Source organism: Pantherophis guttatus, chromosome 9, assembly GCF_059756535.1.
Source record: "Pantherophis guttatus breed Tessera chromosome 9, ASM5975653v1, whole genome shotgun sequence".
Lineage (NCBI taxonomy): Eukaryota > Metazoa > Chordata > Lepidosauria > Squamata > Colubridae > Pantherophis > Pantherophis guttatus.
Window position 1 is genome coordinate 5,368,278 of NC_142071.1, and position 21,984 is coordinate 5,390,261.

The 21,984-nt window shown below is 43.0% G+C and overlaps 2 protein-coding genes across 2 annotated transcripts in view; one reads left to right on the plus strand and one right to left on the minus strand.

The window, feature by feature from the left end:
- The first annotated feature begins 218 nt into the window (after positions 1 to 218).
- Positions 219 to 4,682, plus strand: LOC132712391 (uncharacterized). The gene is made up of 3 exons (XM_087875854.1): positions 219 to 231; positions 1,353 to 1,689; positions 2,477 to 4,682. The coding sequence occupies exons 1-3, from the start codon at positions 219 to 221 to the stop codon at positions 3,303 to 3,305; spliced, it is 1,179 nt and encodes a 392-aa protein (XP_087731980.1). The 3' UTR covers positions 3,306 to 4,682.
- Positions 4,683 to 4,873: 191 nt separating this feature from the next.
- PDLIM2 (PDZ and LIM domain 2) overlaps positions 4,874 to 21,984 on the minus strand; it is an 85,467-nt gene continuing 68,356 nt past the window's right edge. Inside the window, exons 8-10 of the mRNA XM_060693585.2 lie at positions 13,398 to 13,543; positions 11,215 to 11,335; positions 4,874 to 5,731 (exon numbers count right to left, since the gene is read on the minus strand). Of these exons, the coding sequence (XP_060549568.2) occupies positions 5,536 to 5,731; positions 11,215 to 11,335; positions 13,398 to 13,543 (463 nt within the window). The 3' untranslated portion in view covers positions 4,874 to 5,535. The remainder of the gene's footprint in view (positions 5,732 to 11,214; positions 11,336 to 13,397; positions 13,544 to 21,984) is intronic.

A 21,984-nucleotide genomic window follows, 5' to 3' on the forward strand; every position in this document is an offset into this window, starting at 1 on the left:
TCAAATATATTATAATAATATTGAAAATATTAAATTATATTTTACTTTGCTGTCATGTGTATTTTTTATTTGACTACGCAGCTTTGATCAATTCTTTGTGTTTAAGGAATAATTCTTTAATTTCAGTACAACGTTGAGAAATATTAAAAAATATACAAAGTTCACTTCGAACTGATACAAGCAGTCGGTTACGTTTGTTAGTCCACAAATTTTCCATGATGCTGAAAATTCGTTCATCGTTTGCATTTGATACCGGAATTGATGCACAATACTGGAACAGTTTCAGTAAACTCGGAGCTGGCTCTTTCTTGAAAAAGTACGTCCACTTATCAAGGGATGAATCGCCCTGCAGATGAACATAAACTTCTTCTAAGGCAGAAATTTCATCGAAGAGAGTGTTGGATGGAAGTTCTTCTCGCCATGGTGATAATAACCAGATGTTCGTCATTTCTTCTAAAGTTGGAGGATTATTGCGATCAATTAGATTGAAACAACTTAGCGTCTCATATACGGAATCGGTGAAATTATACCACTTTTCTAGGTACGCAATGGCTCTTTGATACACGTTGATGGCTTCTTTCTTGAACTTTTGCACGGCATTCTCAGGCAAATGTTTTTTACGTAAGGCAAATAAAACTTTCATTCCAAAAAACTCGTCATCGTATTTTTTTTTGCAAAGAATCACGCAGCTTACACATGATAATGTGAAGATCACATGCAAGAATTTTCTTGCTTTCCAGCTTCAGTAGGGTGTCTTGCATTATTGACATGAAGAAGTGCGTGAAATATAAATACAATTCTGAAATTGTTGGTTCATCATCCTTTGTGAGTTCATTTTCCTGATCCGAAATAAGGTTCCAGATAACCTTATGGCACTCATCAGATCCAAGAGAAATAAAATACAATTTTAGAGGTATCCAGTTTAAAAGAAGTCTTTCGACTGCTTTAAACAAACTTAATCAACGTGTTGGAACATGGCGCAAAACTTCATGGAATTCTGACTCGCAAAACTCAAAAAATGATTTCAACTCTTCTCGTTTCTTCACAGAATTCGAAAATTTGGCAAAAACCTTCAGCACTACATTTTCGATATCAAAAGATAACTGCTTTAATGCATTTTTTGCGCTGTTGTGTAAATTGTGATCATTGCAATGAGCATTCGATCTTTGTCTCATTCTAATTTATGAAAAGAAAGAAAAAACGCGATTCTCCTTTCCTTATTCTCTTAGACTGTACAGCCTTAGATTACGTACCATTTCATCATAAAGCTTTTGAATAAAAAAAATGTCCACTATTTTGTGAAAAAAAATAGTGAACATAATGTGAAAAAAGTGGACTGTCCGCTCATATAGTGGACACCTGGCAACCCTGGACTCCGAGGCGCTGTGTCGCTGCCAGGGGCTTCAGGCAGCCTCCATCCTTCCCGCCCCAAGCAGCCCAGGATGCTGTGATATGTAACCCAGGCACACCTGGAGGAGCATCCTCCCTCCCTCCCTCCCTTCCCCCCCGCCCGAAAGGGTCCATCTTCGAGGAGCGACGCTCTTTCCCTTCTGGGAGGACCGAGACTCGCCATTCCCATTGGCTTCCGGGTGGCGCTTTACCGGGCAAGAGAGCGCTTCCGGTCCCTCCAGCGCGGGCGGGGGGGCAGAAGGAGGCGTTTCTGCTCAGGCGCCCTCCCTGTCGCCTCAGGTGGGTCCTCCTCCCCCTCCGGGCGGGGATGGCTGCGCTAGGAATCCGCCTCTCGACTCCTCTCAGTGCCCGTTGGCCCCCTTCGCCTCCCGGTCCTGTGGAAGCGTCGGAGGCGCCCGTTGAAGCCCCCCCACCCCCCACTCCACTCTGTGTGGGTCTGTGTGTGTGTGTGTGTGTATGTGTATGTGTGTGTGGCGGGTGACGACGACCCTGCAGAGTAGGCCAGGCTGCCAGGCCAGGCGGGTGTTTTTTTTTTTTGATTTATATGCTGCTCTTCTCCGGAGACTCAGGGCGGCTTACAATGCGTTAAGCAATAGCCTTCATCCTTTTGTATATTTTATACAAAGTCAGCTTATTGCCCCCACAATCTGGGTCCTCAATTTACCTACCTTAGAAAGGATGGAAGGCTGAGTCAACCTTGAGCCTGGGGAGATTCGAACCTGCAGTAATTGCAGGCAGCTGGTCTTAATAACAGGGTGCTTTAAATCACTGTACTACTAAGGTTGAAAGATGTGTCGCTTCTCCTTCTCTCCGGCAGCCTCGCCCGGCTGGCTCTCCTGAAGTGGCCCCGGGGAGAAGGAAGGGAGGAAGGGAGGGCCCCCTCTACAGCCCCTGGGCAGGCGGCTCTGTGTGTGTGTGGGGGGGATCACCCTGAGGGTATCTAGACGGCCTCATCCCCCTCCCTCCTTCTCCTTTTGGGCGGGGCCTGGGGTTTGTGGGCGGGGCTTTGTTCTGCGTGGGGGGGGGTCTTTTGTGCGACTTTCTGAAGCGGGGATTCCGCCCACAGCCTCGGACCATCATGGCCCAGTTCAAGCGCCAGAAGCCTCTGCGGACTAGCAGCCTCCAGGGAGCCCCGCGAGGGTCCTTCTCAGGTGGGTCTCCCTCCCCCCCCTTCCCCTCACCTGGGATGGCCTCTCTTCACCGGTTCTCCATCTTTTCCTTCGCTTCCATTGGAGCCTTTAGGCTTCTTTCGGCTCTGGAGCTCTGCCCCGTTAGGCTCTGGGAAAGAGTGGCCTTTTTCTTTTTTTCTAAGAAGGTTTGGTGCTTTTTCCTTTTCCTTTCTTTCCTTTCCCTTTTTCCTTTCCTTCTTTCCTTTTTCCTTTCCTTTACCTTTTTCCTTTCCTTCTTTCCTTTCTCCTTTTTCCTATTCTTTCTTTCTTTCTTTTCCTTTTTCCTTTCTTTTCCTTTTTCCTTTCCTTTTTCCTTTTCCCTTTCCTTCTTTCCTTTCCCTTTTCCCTATCCTTTTTTCCTTTTTCCTATCCTTTCCTTCTTTCCTTTCCTTTTTCCTTTCCCCTTTCCTTCCTTTCTTCTTCCCTTTCCCCTTTCCTTTCCCTTCCCTATTTCTTTTCCTTTCCTCTTTCCTTTCTTTCTCCTTTCCTTTTTCCTTTCCTTTCTTTTCCCTTTCCCTTTCTTTCCTTTCCCTTTCTTTCTCTATTTCCTTTCCTCTTTCCTTTCTTTCTTCTTTCCTTTTTCCTTTCCCTTCCCTTCTCCTTTTTCCTTTCCCTTCCTTTCCTTTCTCTATTTCCTTTCCTTTCCTTTCTTTCTTTTCTTTCCTCCCTCTCTCCCTCCCTCCCTCCTTTCTTTCTTTCCTTTTTCTTTCTTTCCTTTTTCCTTAACCCTAACCCTGCAAAAGAGGATGGGTGCCGGAACTCGTGCGATATTACAGCACCCAGGAGCTTCCATCAAGTCTCCTCTCCCTCCTGCAGCAGAGTTCTTAACAGCTCCTTGGAATTATTGACGTGCCACCGTTATAACCAGCTGCAGTTCCTTCTTGTGGTCTTGTATTCCAAGTGCGGCCTTACCAAGGCATTATAAAGTGGTACTAACACTTCATGTGCTCTCGATTCTCTTCGTTAATGTATCTTAGAACTGTGGTGGCTTTTTTGGCAGCTGCAGCATACGGCTGGCTCATATTTTAAATGATTCTGCACTGGGACTTCAAGATCCCTCTCACAGTTACCAGTATGGAGCAAGGTACCACATATGCCATCCCTGTGCATTTTGTTTTTCTCGCCTAAATGTGGAACCTTGTTTTTTTTTTTTTTTAATTTGATTTATATGCCGCCCTTCTCCGGAGACTCAGGGCGGCTTACAATGTGCTCAGCAATAGCCTTCATCCTTTTGTATATTTATACAAAGTCAGCTTATTGCCCCCACAAACTGGGTCCTCATTTAACCTACCTTAGAAAGGATGGAAGGCTGAGTCAACCTTGAGCCTTGGAGAGATTCGAACCAGCAGTAAATTGCAGACAGCTGGTCTTAATAACCAGCTTAATAACAGGGTGCCTTAGACCACTGTACTACCAAAGCTCATTTTCCACCACTGAATTTCATTTTATTAGATAGCACTCAACATTCAAGTCTGTCAGGATCCTTCTGTATCTTATTTTTATTTATTTTATTTTATTTTATTTTATTTTTGATTTATATGCCGCCCTTCTCCAGAGACTCAGGGCGGCTTACAGTGTGTTAAGCAATAGCCTTCATCCTTTTGTATATTTATACAAAGTCAGCTTATTGCCCCCACAAACCGGGTCCTCAATTTACCTACCTTAGAAAGGACAGAAGGCTGAGTCAACCTTGAGCCTGGCGAGATTCAATCTTACTTTAATTGCAGACAGCTGGTGTTAAATTACAGTGCTTCTGTCTGTTGAGCTAAACCAGGCTCCTGGGGTTAAGCCTATCTTAAGCCTATCCTCTGGAGTGTTGGCTATTCCTGCCAGCTTGGTGTCGTCTGCAAATTTGATGAGTTCCCCAATACCTGGTGATGCACGGATTGAAGATAAGCAGCAAGAAAAAATCACAAAGTACCGGGATTTGCAAATTGAAGTTGAGCGACTGTGGAAAAAGAAAACGTGTGTTGTCCTGATTGTAATTGGAGCCCTTGGAGCAATACCCAAAGGGCTACCCGGCTATTTAGAAATTCTAAATTTGCCGGACTTGAACATTTTGACTCTACAAAAAACCACCCTACTTGGAACAGCTTACATCCTCCGACGATACCTTAACGGTTCCTAGGTCCTTGGTTAGGACTCGAGCTGCTGAGCTATTAACCAGCCTCAAAGGCTCTGAATCTCACTAAAGATTAACTAATAATAATAATAATAATAATAATAATAATAATAATAATAATAATAGAGCGAAGAGAGCACATAGTTGCCAGGACGTAAAGAAAAAAGGCAGGTGTGGGGCAATTGTTTTATCCATCCTTATACATATACATATATATATATATATTATATTTCACATAGACATCTGGCTTAATATCTTAAAGAGAAGCATCACAGGGAAAGTCAGCATTCGGAGCTGAATCCACACCATCCGGGACCCAACTTCCCTTCAGTCTTAGATTTGCATCGTGGGGCAGGGAGAATTTGGCAACGGGGGCAAGACAAGAAGTGCTTCAGCCACAGAACCGAGTCATTAAGAGCCTCCCGTTGCTTCTGGGAGCTGCCGGCCGCAAACCAAGGATTAATACGAGCCCTGACAATCGCTTTCCAGAGTCCAGCAACTTGGCAGCGTGGGAAGCCATCATTTCCGAAGCTGTCAAAAGACAAAATGTCCGTGGCAGCAAACATTTGTTCCTTGAAGAATGACGGCCCAAAACTCTGGTAGTTGAAAAGAAAGAAAAAAAAAAGAAAAGCCATTTGCCTTAGGGAACGCCCTCTCCCTCCCTCAGCACCTTCCCCAAAGGTCCTTGCATGGCATTCCCTCTTGCCCCCAAAGCCCCCTTTTCTGCAGATGTCTTTAAAGGGCCGAATCACGTTTGGCGAGAAGATCCCTGGTGGAAATCTCCATCTGACTGCATTCCCCTTCTTCTTCAGCTTCCTGAGCTCCGCTGTCAATTTAAGACTGGGAATAGACGGCCAAGATGGTGCCGTCCTCTGCTGGGCTCTGGTAGCGCTGGCGGGCGTGTTTCTCGCAGTACATCTCTTCCCCAACCCAGAAATGGCCACGCATCTTCAGGTTGAGCCCACAGTCGGTGCAAACGTAGCAAGACGGGTGGCGGTAACGGTTCTCTTGGATTTTCACCGCCTGGTATCTGGGGAAGACGGAGAAGAGGAGAAGTCCCGTGAGAAGGACCAGCATCTACAGCAGGGGGGGGGCGTTCAATTTTGCCAAGATTTGTGGACTTCCAACTTTCCAGAAATTCCTAGCCAACAATCCACAAGTCAACGTTCCACAAGACTTAAATTTGCCATGGTGGGACACCCCCGATCTACAGCAAGCCAATCATCATCGCCCAAGTGTCACCACCCCTCCGAAATGCATGCTTAACCAAACATTCTCAAGTGTAAACAAGAGTTGCAGCACGCTCTAAAACAGAGGTCTCCAACCTTGGCAACTTTACGACTTGTGGACTTCAACTCCCAGAAATTCCTCAGCCAGCATGCGCTAATGGGAGTTGAAGTCCACAAGTCGTAAAGTTGCCAAGGTTGGAGACCCCTGCTCTAAAGCCCTCTGATGATCTGTTGTGTGGATGTTTGGGTGGTTTAGGGGTGGGGAATTGTGGTGGGTGGGAGTGTGTTTGGGGATTGTTACGTGTGTTGGATCTGGTCTTTGGTTGTTAAGTGAATTTCATTGTATGTATATACTGTGTTTCCCTGTACAATGACAATAAAATTATTATTATGATGATTTTTTGCCATCTTAGTCTTTGAAGTGACTCTATATAATGAAACAAAATATATACATTTCTGCAGATGTAATCCTGGTAATCCAGGGTACCAATTTTCTCTTTTCTGGGCATTCCACTCGTTATGCAAACTTCTTTTTGCATAGATTGTTATTATTGCCTTCAAGAGTGTTGACGGCCTCTTCAAAGGAGAGTGTGGAGTGATGGGTGGATTCAGCCACTCCATCTCTTTTTTTGGGACACAAGCAAGCATTCAGCAGTCAAGCTGATATTTAGGAGGCGCATCGCTCATGTACACCACAGCTCCAAGTATCCAGACAAGCACATGCCAGGTGGTTGGACTAGAGGTGGGTTCTACTTACCTTTACTACCAGTTTGCAACGGGATCGTGCGTGCGCGCTCGCTTCTGTGCCTGCACAGATTGCTTCTGATGACGTCAGGGTCAGTGGGCGGAGCCTCCCTCTGGTTTTACGACCGGTTCTATAGAACCGGTCCGAACCGGGGGCAACCCACCACAGGGTTGGACAAGGGGTGAAATGCTCCCGGTTTGGACTGGATCGCCCGATCCGGTAGTGATGGAGGCGGGTGGTTTGGAGAACCGGTAGCAAAAACCCCTGCCCCTCCCCCATTGCCCAGCTGAGCTGCGCAATCATCAGAAGCTTTTTTTTATATTTTTAAAAAGCATTTTTTCTACAACTTCTTTGGCCGAAAAAATGCTTCTAAAAGTAAAAAAAAAAAAGCTTCTGATGATCCCGCGGCTCAGCTGGGATCATCAGAGGCTTTTAAAAGCATTTTTTAAACAATCTCTTCAGCCAAAGAGATTGTAGAAAAAATGGTTTTAAAAGTAAAAAAAAAAGCCTCTGATGATCCCGCAGCTCAGCTGGGATCATCAGAGGCTTTTAAAAGCATTTTTTCTACAATCTCTTCAGCCGAAGAGGTTGTAGAAAAAATGGTTTTAAAAGAAAAAAAAAGTTGGCCACGCCCACCCATTCATATTAAACCCCCCACCAAGCCATGCCACAGAACCGGTAGTAACAAATTCTACATTTCACCACTGGGTTGGACCTCAACTCCCATAATTCTGAGCAGTGGCCATGCTGGCTGAGAATTCTGGGAGTTGACATTCACACATCTGGAAGTTACCCAGGTTGGTGGGAAACTTCCATTTAAAAACAGGTCTGGGTTTTTGAAGCCAACAGACAGCACCACGGATGGGCCTGGTGTGGCTTCAATGGCCACCACATTTTAGTGGCACAATACAGGTTGTCCTCGGCTTACAACAGTTCATTTAGTGACCAAAGCTACAATGACACTGAAAAAAGTGACAACCATTTTTCACACTTATGACCTTTGTAAGCATCCCCGTGAGCATGTGATCAAAATTCAGATACTTGGCAATTGGTTCATACTTATGACCGTTGCTGTGTCCCGAGGTCATGCGATCAACTTTTGAGCAAGCAAAGTCAATGGGGAAGCTAGATTCACTTAACAACCGTTTTACTGAAATTAGAGCACTTTTGAATGTAAAATTTAAGACATGTCACCGAGAATTGCATTAATGTTCCTGGTGGAAAAAGAGGATATAAATGAAACAAAAAAAAAAAGGATTGTAAATTTGATAATGGCAGCTAGATTAGGGACGGCTAAATATTGGGGACGAAATTGGGATGTTCAAAAAAAATGAGTGGCGTAATGAAATTTGGAGTATGGCAACAAACGATAAACTAACAACAGAAATTAAATTTAAAAAAGGGATGATCAAAGCAAGCAATTATAATGAAATATGGGAGGATTTTATAAAATCAGTGTTGGTGGAAGGCAACGGGAATAAACCTACTCAAGAATATATGTTGTTTTGGAGGGGATAAGCGCACAATTGGAATATAGTGTATATCTTTTAGCTGTTATAGACGAAGAAATATAAGGGAGAAAAAATGGTCTCTGGGGGATGGAGGTGCACTGTAATATTTGGTTTTTTTCCTCTTTTTCTTTTGTCTTTCTTTTTTTGTATTTAGATGCATATGTGCTATGTTTGTATTTGTATTTTAAAAATAAATTATTTTTTTTTTGAAAAAAACATGTTACTTACCTTATCAACTGCAGTGATTTACTTAACAACGGTGGCAACAAAGATCGTAAAATGGGGTAAAACTCAATAACTGTCTCACTTAACAGAAGTTTGGGGCTCAATAAGGACAAGACTAGCTGTATTTCAACCTTAGCCCTCTAAAACTGGATTTCCTTTTTTTAAAAAATAAGCTTTTACTAAACATTTTACAAAGAGCGTAAAAACTAACACAAACTAATAAAGAGTAAAAGCAGAAAAGGAAAGATGGAACAAAGCAAGAAGACGAAGCGCAGAAAGAAAGAATAAAGAGGAAGCTTCCGGTTTCCTTTGCAGCAAATATAAGTGCTATTATAAAGTTATTTCTTGCTCTATAATTACAAAAGAAAATCTTATTTCTTTTCTATTATCAATTTTTTTTTACAATCACCGAAACCACAACTCCTAAGTGCACTTTTCCTGTTTATGTAAAAAATCAACCATAAATACATTCTTTTTCTCTAATCGAAGAAGTCGATTTAACTATCCTTGCAAATCCCATCATCTTCACTAAAGCTGGATTCCACAGTATATTAAGGAGTATCCTTGCGCTAACAGCTGCTTTTAATAAATCCGCCCAACCCTATTTATTTATTTATTTAGCCTTGGTAGTACAGTGGTCTAAAGCACCCTGTTATTAAGACCAGCTGCCTGCAATTACTGCAGGTTCGAATCTCGCCAAGGCTCAAGGTTGACTCAGCCTTCCATCCTTTCTAAGGTAGGTAAAATGAGGACCCGGTTTGTGGGGGCAATAAGCTGACTTTGTATAAATATACAAAAGTATGAAGGCTATTGCTTAACACATTGTAAGCCGCCCTGAGTCTCCGGAGAAGGGCGGCATATAAAAATAAATTAAAATAAAATAAATAAATAAAAAATCCCCATTCCCACCCCACTCCAGGGGAAGGATACTGCAAACTCTCCATTCCCACCCCACTCCAGGGGAAGGATACTGCAAAATCCCCATTTCCTCCCGATCAGCTGGGACTCGGGAGGCAGAGAACAGATGGGGCGGGGCCAGTCAGAGGTGGTATTTCCCGGTTCTCCGAACTACTCAAAATTTCCGCTACCGGTTCTCCAGAACTGGTCAGAACCTGCTGAAACCCCACCTCTGCACTATCGAAGGAACCATGCCTGACCTCTCACTGGCTACTCTTAGCATGGCTCATCTTCATCCACTCCTCTTTGCCTTTTCCAGCCTGGCAGGTTATACCGCTATTTCCAGTTGGTTGCAAAATCCGAGCCGTGGAAGCAAGCCCTTTAATCATGCAATTACCAAAACCAGCCGCAGCTCTTATTCGGAAAGATAAATAAATCAACAGGTTTTGGGCTCTCTTCCGGCCCAGAACTGTCCCTTGCCCCACCTCTGGTGTTAATCCCTGCGCCAAGGATTCCTTTGAAGATCAAAAGGAGGAGGAACAACTGTCCTGAAGGAAGACAGGTTCATCATCCTTTCATTGTTATTTTTGGCTTGATTTTTATCGCAATTTCTTCCTTGTGAGCTGCCCAGAGTCGCTCAGTCAGCAGGAATTGATATTTAATAAACTAGCTATGGAGATTCCTAATCATCCAAGTCATGGTTGTCCCAAAAATGTTTTTTATTTCCCCCAAAAGACAACTGGACTTTCTTGTGTGTCCCCCTCCCTCTTTGAAAACATTCCAAAGAACTGAAGAATGGATGAAATGCGAAAGGTTTTCAAAAAAACAAAAAACTAAAAATTGGAAAGAAGAAATGATACCTACGGATGAAGAAATTATTAGGAAAATGTTGGATTGTGCCGAAATGAGTAAACTGACATTCGAAATAAGAGAGCAGGAAGAAAAACTATCTATCTATCTATCTATCTATCTATCTATATGTTTTCTGAGGTTTTCGTGGGTGTTTGTATGTAGGTCTTTGGTTATTCGGGTTTTCTCCCGCGTAAAATTTTACGCGGGAGAAAACCCGAATAACCAAAGACATAAATATATATATATTTGCAATACTGCAATACTGCCTTTCAACCACCATCCCATCACGGAACTAAACCTCTTGCAACCATTCATCATATGTTTCAGCCACTAGCTCTCTAAATTTTTATTTATTTATTTATTTATATGCCACCCTTCTCCGGAGACTCAGGGCGGCTTACAATGCATTAAGCAATAGCCTTCATACTTTTGTATATTTATACAAAGTCAGCTTATTGCCCCCACAAACTGGGTCCTCAATTTACCTACCTTAGAAAGGATGGAAGGCTGAGTCAACCTTGAGCCTGGTGAGAACTGAACTCGCAGTAATTGCAGGCAGCTGGTGTTACTTAATAGCACTTTAGTCTGCTGTGCCACCAAAGCTCTTTATTTTATTAATTTGATTAATTGTTCTCACTGTCAGGAAATTTCTCCTTAGTTCTAGGTTGGTTCTCTCCTTGATTCATTTCCATCTATTATCCCCAAAGGTGCTTTTTCAAGGAACAGATGGACTTCCTTGGTTTTTCTTTGAAGACATTTCGCTTCTCATCCAAGAAGCTTCTTCAGCTCTTGACACTGGAGCTGAAGAAGCTTCTTGGACGAGAAGCGAAACGTCTTCAAAGAAAAACCAAGAAAGCACCTTTGGGACAATCATGACCTGGAGGACTGAGAATCTCCACAGACATTTCTTCTTCTCCTGCCTTCAGGGGCTTTGGAGAACAGGTCAACCCCCCTCTTCCATGTGACAGCTCCTCAAATAGTTGAAATGGAAGGTCTTCCCCTGTTTTCCAGTCCCTTTGGTACCAAACCTTGCTTAAGGATTAGCCATACTCACGTGATGGGGCTGTCACATTTCTCACAGGTGTGCAGCTTCTGAGAGTTCCCTGCCGTAGCACTGCTAACCGGCTTGTGCAAACTGGGAGAGAGCTGGCTGGGGAAATGGGTTGCCGTGCCCTCTGTCAAAGCAGCACAGAAAGTACATTAGCAAACAATAATTAAAAAAACACACACACATTACTGGTTTTAAAGAATGTACAGCCAACCCTATGCAGGGGTAGGCTGCTGGGGGTTCGCAAGGGTTCGGGAGAACCTCTAGCTAAGATTCTGTGCAGTTCGGAGAACCCCCAAATCCCACTCCTGGCTGGCCCTGCCTACCCTACCCCTCCCAGGAGTCCCCATGCGGCCCGTTTTGGATGCAGGTAAGTGCAGTGCACACGCGGAGGCTCGGGGAGGACGAAAAACAGGCCGACCGGAAGTTTGGGAAGGCCAGAAAAGGCCCGTTTCCGTCCTCCAGAGGGCCTCCGGAGCCTGGGGAGGCCGTTTTCGCCCCTCTGGAGCAGTGGTAAAATCCAAATTTTTTTACTACCATTCTTTGGGCGTGGCGTGGCTTGGTGGGCGTGGCAGGGGAAGGATACTGCAAAATCTCCATTCCCTCCCCACTCCTGGGGGAAGGATATTGCAAAATCCCCATTCCCACCCCACTCGGGGGCCAGGCAGAGGTGGTATTTGCCGGTTCTCCGAACTGCTCAAAATTTCCACTACCGGTTCTCTAGAACCTGTCAGAACCTGCTGGATTTCACCCCTGCTCTGGAGGCTCGAGGAAAGCCTCCAGAGCCCGGGGAGGACAAAAACGCCCCCTGCCGTGATGCAGGCGGCTGAATAGGCCACACCCACTATAGCCACACCCACCCAGCAACTAGGCAGAAAACCTCTTTGCTAAAATTTTTGAAGTCCACCCCTGACCCTATGTATCTCGATCCAGAAATTAAGTGTTTTTTTTTCTCTTCTCAATGAAAAAAAAATCCCATCTGCAGCCTCAAAAAAACTATTTCCCTGAAGGAATACTTTTCCTTCTTTCAATGTCAGTGTTAATAGCTGGAGCAACTTCAGGATGGCGCATTGAGCAGGCCAATGCATCTGCACAGGTTTAGAAGGGGAAATACAATCGTTTATAATTTTTCTTGTTTCCTTTCCTGCGAACAAAAAGTGGCATCCCATCAGAAACATCCATGCCCTTTTTACATTCTTAAAACTACCAATTAAAGTCTGTCAGATGAAAGGTTTCGTCTGATTACTATAGTCTGTCAACAAAGATTATATAGCCCATCCAGAGGCTGGTTTAAAATGCTGGTTTATCTGCCTCTTGAATGTAGGTTTCCTCCCTTAATCGGTCCCGTGACCACACACAAACAGAGCAGTAAGCTAGATCAGCAAGAAAAGGAACAAGACCTGTTCGTATTATTATGAAAAAGCAAAAAGTTGTGATTTGATGCCTTCTTTTACTGCAAGAGTTGGAAGTCAATGCTTCTTTTTCTTTTTCTTATCTTTCCTTGCTTCTCTTCCCCTTCTTCTTCCCCACTGCTTTTCTGTTTGCTTTTGTATTTCATATATTATATTTTATAACTCAATAAAAAAACTGTTATAAACTGGAAGGAACAAGACTTTTATCCCAGGAGATTATTACCTGGTAGCAATGAGTTCCAAAGGCCGCTCTACCAAATTTAATGTTGGCATATAAATCAAATTTATCCAAGCTCAAGGTTGACTCAGCCTTCCATCCTTTCTAAGATAGGTGAAATGAGGACCCAGTTTGTGGGGGCAATAAGCTGACTTTGTATAAATATACAAAAGTATGAAGGCTATTGCTTAACGCATTGTAAGCCGCCCTGAGTCTCCGAAGAAGGGCGGCATATAAATCAAATTAAAAAAAAAAAATGTTACCAAGTTTCTCAATTTTTCCCCCCTCGGCTTGGTTTGTTCTATCTTATTTCCACCCTCACCTTGTGATTTTGAAAAGGACAAGCCCGTTTTACGCTATCCGTCCTAACTAGAAACATTTTCCATCAACTAATCTTATTTTGCAGGCGTGTTATTTCCATAACGCAACACGAAAAAAAAACCACGACTACAGCATGGGAATAGGTTTGGCTTAAAATGCGAAGCCCATTGTGCCATTTGTCTTCCTTCCATCCATCCATCCATAGACAAGAGCCCTGTCCATCCTCTTGCCTCTGTCACCTTTTTCATCCAATTCCAGAGCCACCTGGAGCAGGCGGAAAGTGCTGGATTGCCGGGGCACAGCCCTTGTATCACGATTTTCCTGCATCAGCTTGTAGACCTCGGAGTCTCCTTCCAAATGGTGCATCGTTGGCTCCGTATCCAAACTAGAGACACAAAACAGGTACAGTCAGGTTTAGGATGAAGTGGGGTGGGGTGGGGGGGAATAAATATTGGATTAAATTATGATTTTATTGTACTTGTTTCTTAACTTGTGTTCGCCGCCCTGAGTCCTTCGGGAGAACGGCGGCATATAAATACATGTAATAAATAAATAATAAATAAATATCTCAAGGTTTTCATCCAGGAGGATAGGACAAGCTAGTATTTCATCCCTTTACAGAGCCTGAAAGAGGAGGGATGGGTTGGGAGAGACCAGAGTATGGCCTAAGTGCAATCCTTAAGCTGCAGGTCTCCAGAGCAGTGATGAGTTGTTTCCAGTTCACACCGGTTCGCAAGAACCGGTAGTCAAAATTTGTAGTAGTTCGGAGAACTGGTAATAACATTGGCTGGCCACGCCCCCAAACCGGTCCCGGCCCGGTCTCCATCGCTTACCCCGCCCACCTCATCAGAGGCTTTTTTTTTTCTTTTAAAAGCATTTTTTCTACAACCCCTTCGGCCGAAAAAAAAAAAAAAGTAAAAAAAAAAAGCCCCTGATGATCGCGCGGCTCAGCGGGGATCATCAGAGGCTTCTAAAAGCGTTTTTTCTGCAACCTCTTCGGCCGAAGAGGTTGTAGAAAAAAAAAATGCCTTTAAAAGCCTCTGGCGATCCCAGCTTGAGTTGCCTGATGGTCAGAGGCTTCTAAAAGCATTTTTTTTGCTGCAACCTCTTAAGGTTGTAGAAAAATGCTTTGAAAAGTTAAAAAAAAAAAAAGTTAGCCACGCCCACCCAGTCACATTACCCCCACCAAGTCACGCCCATAAAATAAGCCACGCCCACAGAACCGGTAGTAAAAAAAATTTAGAACCCACCCCTGCTCCACAGGTACAGGTGGATACATGAAGCCACTTCTTTTGACCATGGAGCTCATGGAGGACTTCCCTTGCTCCAGACAGGACAAGATTTCAAAAGTGACTCTTCTCTATCCAGGTTTGAAGTCAGAAAAATGTTGCTCTCTCTACCCTTTCGCTGTTAAAGAAGTATCTCCAGTACTTCTGCTCTCTGTCTCTTCCTCTCTGGAAACTAGATCCACCACGACCAGCAGAAGAAGTCAATGAAGGAGACTCCTTGAGACATGCAAATGGGATGATAGCAGAGAGGTTCTCCCATTAGCTGAGCCCAAAGGGAAAAGCTTATCTCCCATCCAGACGTGTCCTTCAAAGCAGTGGTGAAATCCAAATTTTTTTACTACCGGTTCTGTGGGCATGGCAGGGGAAGGGTACTACAAAATCTCTGTTCCCACCCCACTCAAGGGGAAGGATATTGCAAAATCTCCATTCCCACCCCACTCCAGGGGAAGGATACTGTAAAATCTCCGTTCCCACCCCACTCCAGGGGAAGGATACTGCAAAATCCCCATTCCCTCCCCACTCCTGGGGGAAGGATATTGCAAAATCTCCGTTCCCACCCCACTCCAGGGGAAGGATACTGCAAAATCCCCATTCCCTCTCCACTCCTGGAGGAAGGATACTGCAAAATCCCCATTCCCTCCCCATTCTGGGGCCAGCCAGAGGTGGTATTTTCCAGTTCTCCTAACTACTCAAAATTTCCGCTACCGGTTCTCCGAACCACTCAAAATTTCCGCTACCGGTTCGCCAGAACCTGCTGGATTTCTCCCCTGCTTCAAAGCTTGGCTCACCTACAGAAAACGGATCGTTTTGTAGGTGCACACGAGTACAGGTAGTACCTGCACCGCTTCTTTCTGCCAGAACCAGCCCCCCGGAGAGTCTAACCAGGTTTAGGAAGGCTGCGGATTAACCTCCCAAGCAATAGCTAATTCGGTAGCCCTCTCACCCCAATTTTTTTCTCTCTCTCTCTGGTCCTCGGAGTTGCTCGGAGTCAGAGTGTCTTGCTGTCTTTCTCGTTCTGAAAGGCAGAACACTCCCTCAAGTTACAACCCTTAGACCTGCCCTGTCTCGACCTTCGTCAGCAGCTCTGACTGAAGTGTGGATTAACCCTCGCACTTCCTGGCTCAGTTAAGAAGTACAGTAAAGGATTCCTAGAAAGTACGTTTTGCAGATCTGGCGGGGGCTTAGACACAATATAACAGGAAGAGGGCTTCCTAACAGGAAGGGAACGTTTCCCCCAGCACAAAAACGAGTTAGTTAGTTAAGTTTCCTTTATTGATTAGCTCTTCCGTCATATCAAATTTAATAGACTGTCTACTGCTGACCTCACCCCATTCCTAAGAGGTCTGTAAGGGACGTGCATAAGCATACCAGCATGCCCACTATCCCTGTCCTAATGTTCCTTTTAATTGTATTCATTTTATGTTTTCAATTCATGCTTATACGTATATATATTATCTAATATGTACTCGACAAATAAATAAATAAAAAATAATGTCTTGGTAAGGCCACTGTGTCCAATTTTGGTCGCCATGATGTAAAAAAGATGTGGAGACTCTAGAAAGAGTGCAGAGAAGAGCAACAAAGATGAGTAGGAGACTGGAAGCTAAAACATTTGAAGAACGGTTGCAGGAACTGGGTATGTCTAGTTTAATGAAAAGAAGGACTAGGGGAGACATGATAGCTGTGTTCCAATATCTCAGGGGTTGCCACAAAGAAGAGGGAGTCAAGCTATTCTCCAAAGCACCTGAGGGCAGGACAAGAAGCAATGGGTGGAAACTAATCCAGGAGAGAAGCAACTTAGAACTAAGAAATTTCCTGACAGTGAGAACAATTAATCAGTGGAACAACTTGCCTCCAGAAGCTGGAAATGCTCCAACACGGGAAGTTTTAAAGAAGATGTTGGATAACCACTTGTCTGAAGTGGTGTAGGGTTTCCTGCCTAAACAGGGGGTTGGACTAGAAGACCTCCAAGGTCCCTTCCAATTATGCTATGCTATGCTATGCTATGCTATGCTATGCTATGCTATGCTATGCTATGCTATGCTATGCTATGCTATGCTATGCTATGCTATTCTAAAGTGGAGAGTTCCAGATACAAATCTTATTACTAAAATCTGGTAAAAACAATTTAAAATGGAATCGGAATAAAATACAGTTTAAAATGAAACTGGAATAAAATACAATAATTTAATATATAGATAAATAAAATATGATAAAATTATATTTTGGTATCACTGCTACAATCTACCCCAATCGGTCCCACCCCAAAATGAGTAAAAAAGGACAAACCCTCCTAGATAGAAAAATGTATCTTCTTTTACCCATCTCCAGCAAAGGACACCATGGGAATTCAACTGTCAGCTTCTCTGAGATATAAGCAAAATTTACCAGCTTGGAGATAAATATAATCTCATGTTCCAACTACCGTACTTTTGGCGATTCAGAAACTTAGGGAGGGAATTTGAAAGGGAGGAAAGAAAGAAAGAAAGAAAGAAAGAAAGAAAGAAAGAAAGAAAGAAAGAAAAAAGGAAGGAAGGAAGGAAGGAAGGAGGGAGGGAGGGAGGGAGGGAGGGAGGGAGAAAGGAAGGAAGGAAGGAAAGAAAGAAAGAAAGAAAGAAAGAAAGAAAGAAAGAAAGAAAGAAAGAAAGAAAGAAAGAAAGAAAGAAAGAAAGAAAGAAAGAAAAACGATTACATCTCTCCTAAACTAACAGTTTGGCTGGGCTTTTGAATGTTTATTTGTTTTTGGGTTTTCTGGCAGAGGGGAAATCAATCTAAAATGGAAGTCATGATTTCAGAGATAAAATGCCTACCCTCGGTTCTCAGGTACCAAAACTGAGGGGCGGTTTTGAGGGGGAGAATTATCTGAGGTACATTTTCTGTTAAGATGGCAGTGGCTCTACTCAGTGATGGGATTCAGCCGGTTCGCACCACTTCGGGAGAACCGGTTGTTAACTTTCTGAGCAGTTTGGCAAACTGGTTGTTGGAAGAAATCATTAGGGCAGAGAACCGGTTGTTAAATTATTTGAATCCCACCCCTGGCTCTACTGTATGTTTTCTTGAACAATTAAGAACCAGCACGTCATAGCTAGGAAAGATCATCAGAACAGAAACGAAGTATGGGGCACGATCGATGGCTCTCAACTTTTCCTGCGTCTGTAAAGACTTTTAGAAGAACGCATTAAAAAGTATCAGTGGAATTGTCATCTTCCTTTTTCCTTTTTAGGACTCTAATTAAAAGAAAACACATCAATATAACCGTTAGTGCAAACTGCAGGTGTACAATGCAGACAACTGTTTCAGTGCAACCTCTCAATTAGCCACTGGCTCTTGTTTTATTTTCCTAGTAATTTTATTAAGATTTTTTAAAGAAAGAACAATAGAAGATATTTGAAGGGAGGGAATTTGAAAGGGAAGTAGGAAAGGAAGGAAGGAAGGAAGGAAGGAAGGAGGGAGGGGGGAGGAAGGAAGGAAGGAAAGAAAGAAAGACAGAAAGAAAAAGAAAGAAAGAAAGAAAGAAAGAAAGAAAGAAAGAAAGAAAGAAAGAAAGAAAGAAAGAAAGGAGGAAGATAAAAAGAAGCTACCCACCCCTTTAAGAAAATACGATTCAGATTCATTGCTGTCATTTTATTTTGAAATGAAAACACCACAATTCATAAACATTAGGTAACACAAAACAGGGTGGATAAAAATCAATGATTTTTTTTAAAAAATAAAAAAAATCAGATTTTTTAAATTTAAATCGGATTTTTTTTATTTAAATCGGATTTTTTTTTATTTTTATCGAATTTATTTTAATAAAAAACTTTTGGGGTAAAAATCTATCGTAAGATAGTTTTCTATTTAAGATACATAAATCATTTAGTTTGTTCAGCATGAAATGGAGCTTAGTTATGTAGCAGGAGGCTGTATATTCTGCAACACTGGGACTATCGGTGAGTCAACAGTGGGTCAAAGGAGTAGCAGAGATGACAGTTGCTCTTTAAAAATTATGATTTAAATCGAGTTGATTTAAATCAAGCCTTTTTACTAGTGATTTAAATCATGATTTAAATTGTGATTTAAATCAACTCGATTTAAATCAAATCCACCCTGACACAAAATGCAGGAAGCTGCCTTATTCAGCCAGGCCAATTGTCTCTATGGTAGTGTTTACTCCAGCTGGTACCAGCCTTCCAGTTCCTAAGTCTTTACTATCATTGTTTGTGAGCAGGTGTTCAACTATGCCTGAATAATGGCAGGAATGGGTTTGCCGGTTTTTCTGTTTTGAATGGGTAGTGAAGATTTGAAAAACCTTTCTCTGGGAAGGCCATTGAAACAAACAGGTGCTATTCCTGTGCTGAAAAATGAACAATGCCCCAAGAGCTGCACACGAAAACATACGATATAGACTTAACTTGGGGAAGCTGAAAAACATCTATCGGAAAAACAGCTCACACTGGACCAGCATGGCAGATTGTGGTCTATCACCTTCAACGAAGAGGCCGCCATCTTGGGATGGATTTATTTGGACCGGGCATATGCCAATACTATTAACCATATTTTTCAGATTATAAGACGCACCTAAATTTAGAAGAGGAAAACAACAACAAAAAAGTTTTTGGCCTCCCCTTTTTTTTGGCCCTTTTCCAGGCTTTTTTTGGCCCGTTTTCAAGGCATTTTTTGGCCCGTTTTCAAGGCTGTTTTTGGCTTGTTTTCAAGGCTTTTTTTGGCCCGTTTTCAAGGCTTTTTTTGGCCCATTTTCAAGGCTTTTTTTGGCCCATTTCAAGGCTTTTTTGGCCCATTTTCAAGGCTTTTTTCAGCCCATTTTCAAGGTTTTTTTCGGCCCATTTTAGGGGCGTTTTTGGCCCGTTTTCAGGGCTTTTTTAAGCCTGTTTCCGAGGCTTTTTGGAGCTGTTTTTGGGGCTCTTTTTGGCCTGTTTTCGAGGCTATTTTAGCCTGTTTTTTCCAACAAAACAGGCCAAAAAAAGCCTCAAAAACAGGCCAAAAAAAGCCCTGAACACAGGCTGAAAAAAAGCCTCAAAAAAAGGTCAAAAAAAGGCCTGAAAAAAGGGTGTGCGGCGGGCAAAAATAAATGACTGGTGGATGGGTGGGGCTTCAGCAGTATTCGGTCTATAAGACGCACAGACATTTCGCACCCTTTTGGGAGACAAAAAAGTATGCCTTATAGTTCGAAAAATATGGTACATCAGTGTACAAACTCCACTCTTTCTGACAATGACTACGTTCATAGATTTAGTTCAAGGCAGTCACGCCCAAACCCTTGTCAATAGCTTTTTATGCTGCTTCTTGAAGAGACTTTGTGTATCAATAATAAAAAAAGGGAAAGACACACATGCCCTTCCTTTTATCAATAAGGAAGGAGCCGAAAACACACACAAAGGAAGGGCGTGTGGTTTGGCAGTGCAAAGATGAAAGTGGTGACTTGGATAATTCGGATCAAAATAGAGCTACTTGGATTGAGCTACTTCTGGCTAACATAGTCTCTTCAATCTACTGGCTAATAAACGGGGTCAGACAGGCTTCCCCTAACCCGGCACCCTCCAAAAATATTAGATTCCTACTCTCTAGGTTTTGAAGTATTTCTAGTAGGACTACCAGATTCTGTAACATCTTTCAGGGGTCGGCAACCTTAAACACTCGAGTCACAAAGGTCCTAACCGGAAGCCCCCCCGTTCAATTCTGGAGCCAACCAGAAGTCCGGTTTCCCCATCATAGTGTCTCTTAGCGCAGTGTCTTTTTTCCTCTGCTGACCGGAAGTCCGGTTCCCCCACCATAGAGTCTCCTCCTAGCACGGCGTCCTTTTTCCTCTACCTGTCCGAACCAAAAGCCCTATCAAGTGTGAAGCTGATTGGCGACAGGGAACTGCAGCAGAGGGATGAAAGAGCCACATGCAGCTCCGGAGCTGCGGGTTGCTGACCCTTGCCCTAGGCCATCCATCTGGTAAACTCACAAGATTCATTTTTCTCGCCATGTACATGTATACATCCAAACTAGACTGTGGTGTTTGTGGGTATGTGCATTATTTATTTATTTTGTTGTTGTTGTTGTTGTTATTATTATTATTATTATTTAATCTTTAGTGAGATTCACAGCCTTTGAGGCTGGTTAATAGCTCAGCAGCTCGAGTCCTAACCAAGGACCTAGGAACTGTTAAGGTATCGTCGGAGGATGTAAGCTGTTCCGAGTAAGGTGGTTTTTTCTAGAGTCAAAATGTTCAAGTCTGGCAAATTTAGAATTTCTAAATAGCGGGGTAGCCCTTTGGGTATTGCTCCAAGGGCTCCAATTACAATCGGGACAACACACGATTTCTTTTTCCACAGTCGCTCAACTTCAATTTGTAAGTCCCGGTACTTTGTGATTTTTTCTTGCTGCTTATGTTCAATCCGTGCATCACCAGGTATTGCAATGTCAATGAACCATACTTTTTTCTTTTCAACTATTGTTATGTCAGGTGTGTTGTGGACCAAGTACCTGTCAGTCTGAATCCTGAAGTCATTTATTATTATTATTATTATTATTATTATTATTATTATTATTATTATTATTATTATTATTATTATTATTATTCTCTTTTAATGACCCCATAATCCCTTGCATCAGGGTGGAGTCAGGGCAACTGAATGGAGGCTGAGGGTTTACTGGCCGGATGCCCTTCCTGTTGCCAATGCAGAGTTCGCAGCTGATATTTACTCATTGTGCCCAGAGAGAGAAACATGTGGCGCTACCTGGAATTGAACTCACAGCCTCCCGATTGTGAGGTGAGAGCTCCACCTCTAAGCCACTGCACCACTCATTTATTGGATAATTCGGATCAAAATAGAGCTACTTGGATTGAGCTACTTCTGGCTAACATAGTCTCTTCAATCTACTGGCTAATAAACGGGGAAAGAGCCTTGGTAGTACAGTGGTCTAAGGCAGCCTGTTATTAAGCTGTTATTAAGACCAGCTGCCTGCAATTACTGCAGGTTCGAATCTCGCCAACGCTCAAGGTTGACTCAGCCTTCCATCCTTTCTAAGGTAGGTAAATTGAGGACCCAGTTTGTGGGGGCAATAAGCTGACTTTGTATAAATATACAAAAGAATGAAGGCTATTGCTTAGCGCATTGTAAGCCGCCCTGAGTCTCCGGAGAAGGGCGGCATATAAATCTAAATAAAATAAATAAAAAAATTATTTTGTAATAAATATTACACAATATTGTAATATATAAACTATATTTTTGTGTGGTACATCGGAGACTGTTTTGAGAGCTGTACGCAACGAAATTTCATTTTAATGTATGCCGATTAGTGTACATTTAAAGTGACAAAGTTATTCTAAGTTCTAAGTCAGGTCTACCTTGTTGCCAAGGGACAAGGAAATGAAGATGGGAGGGACCGAATTTGGGAGGTCAGGGGCCATGCCTACATTCTTTTGGGGACTTTGCCTGGGGACAGGTGTTTTCACCTTCCTGGTATGACGACTGCATTTTCCTGATACCAAAAGGCCTAAAAATAGCCTCTCGTGGCTTCGGCATCCTCAAGACAATTTTCTAGATTT

Bases quoted from the DNA above. Each gene is read 5' to 3' on its own strand.
- LOC132712391 (XM_087875854.1), top strand. The intron at 1,690-2,476 runs GTGGGTCCTCCT...TTCCGCCCACAG, and splicing joins CGCCCTCCCTGTCGCCTCAG to CCTCGGACCATCATGGCCCA.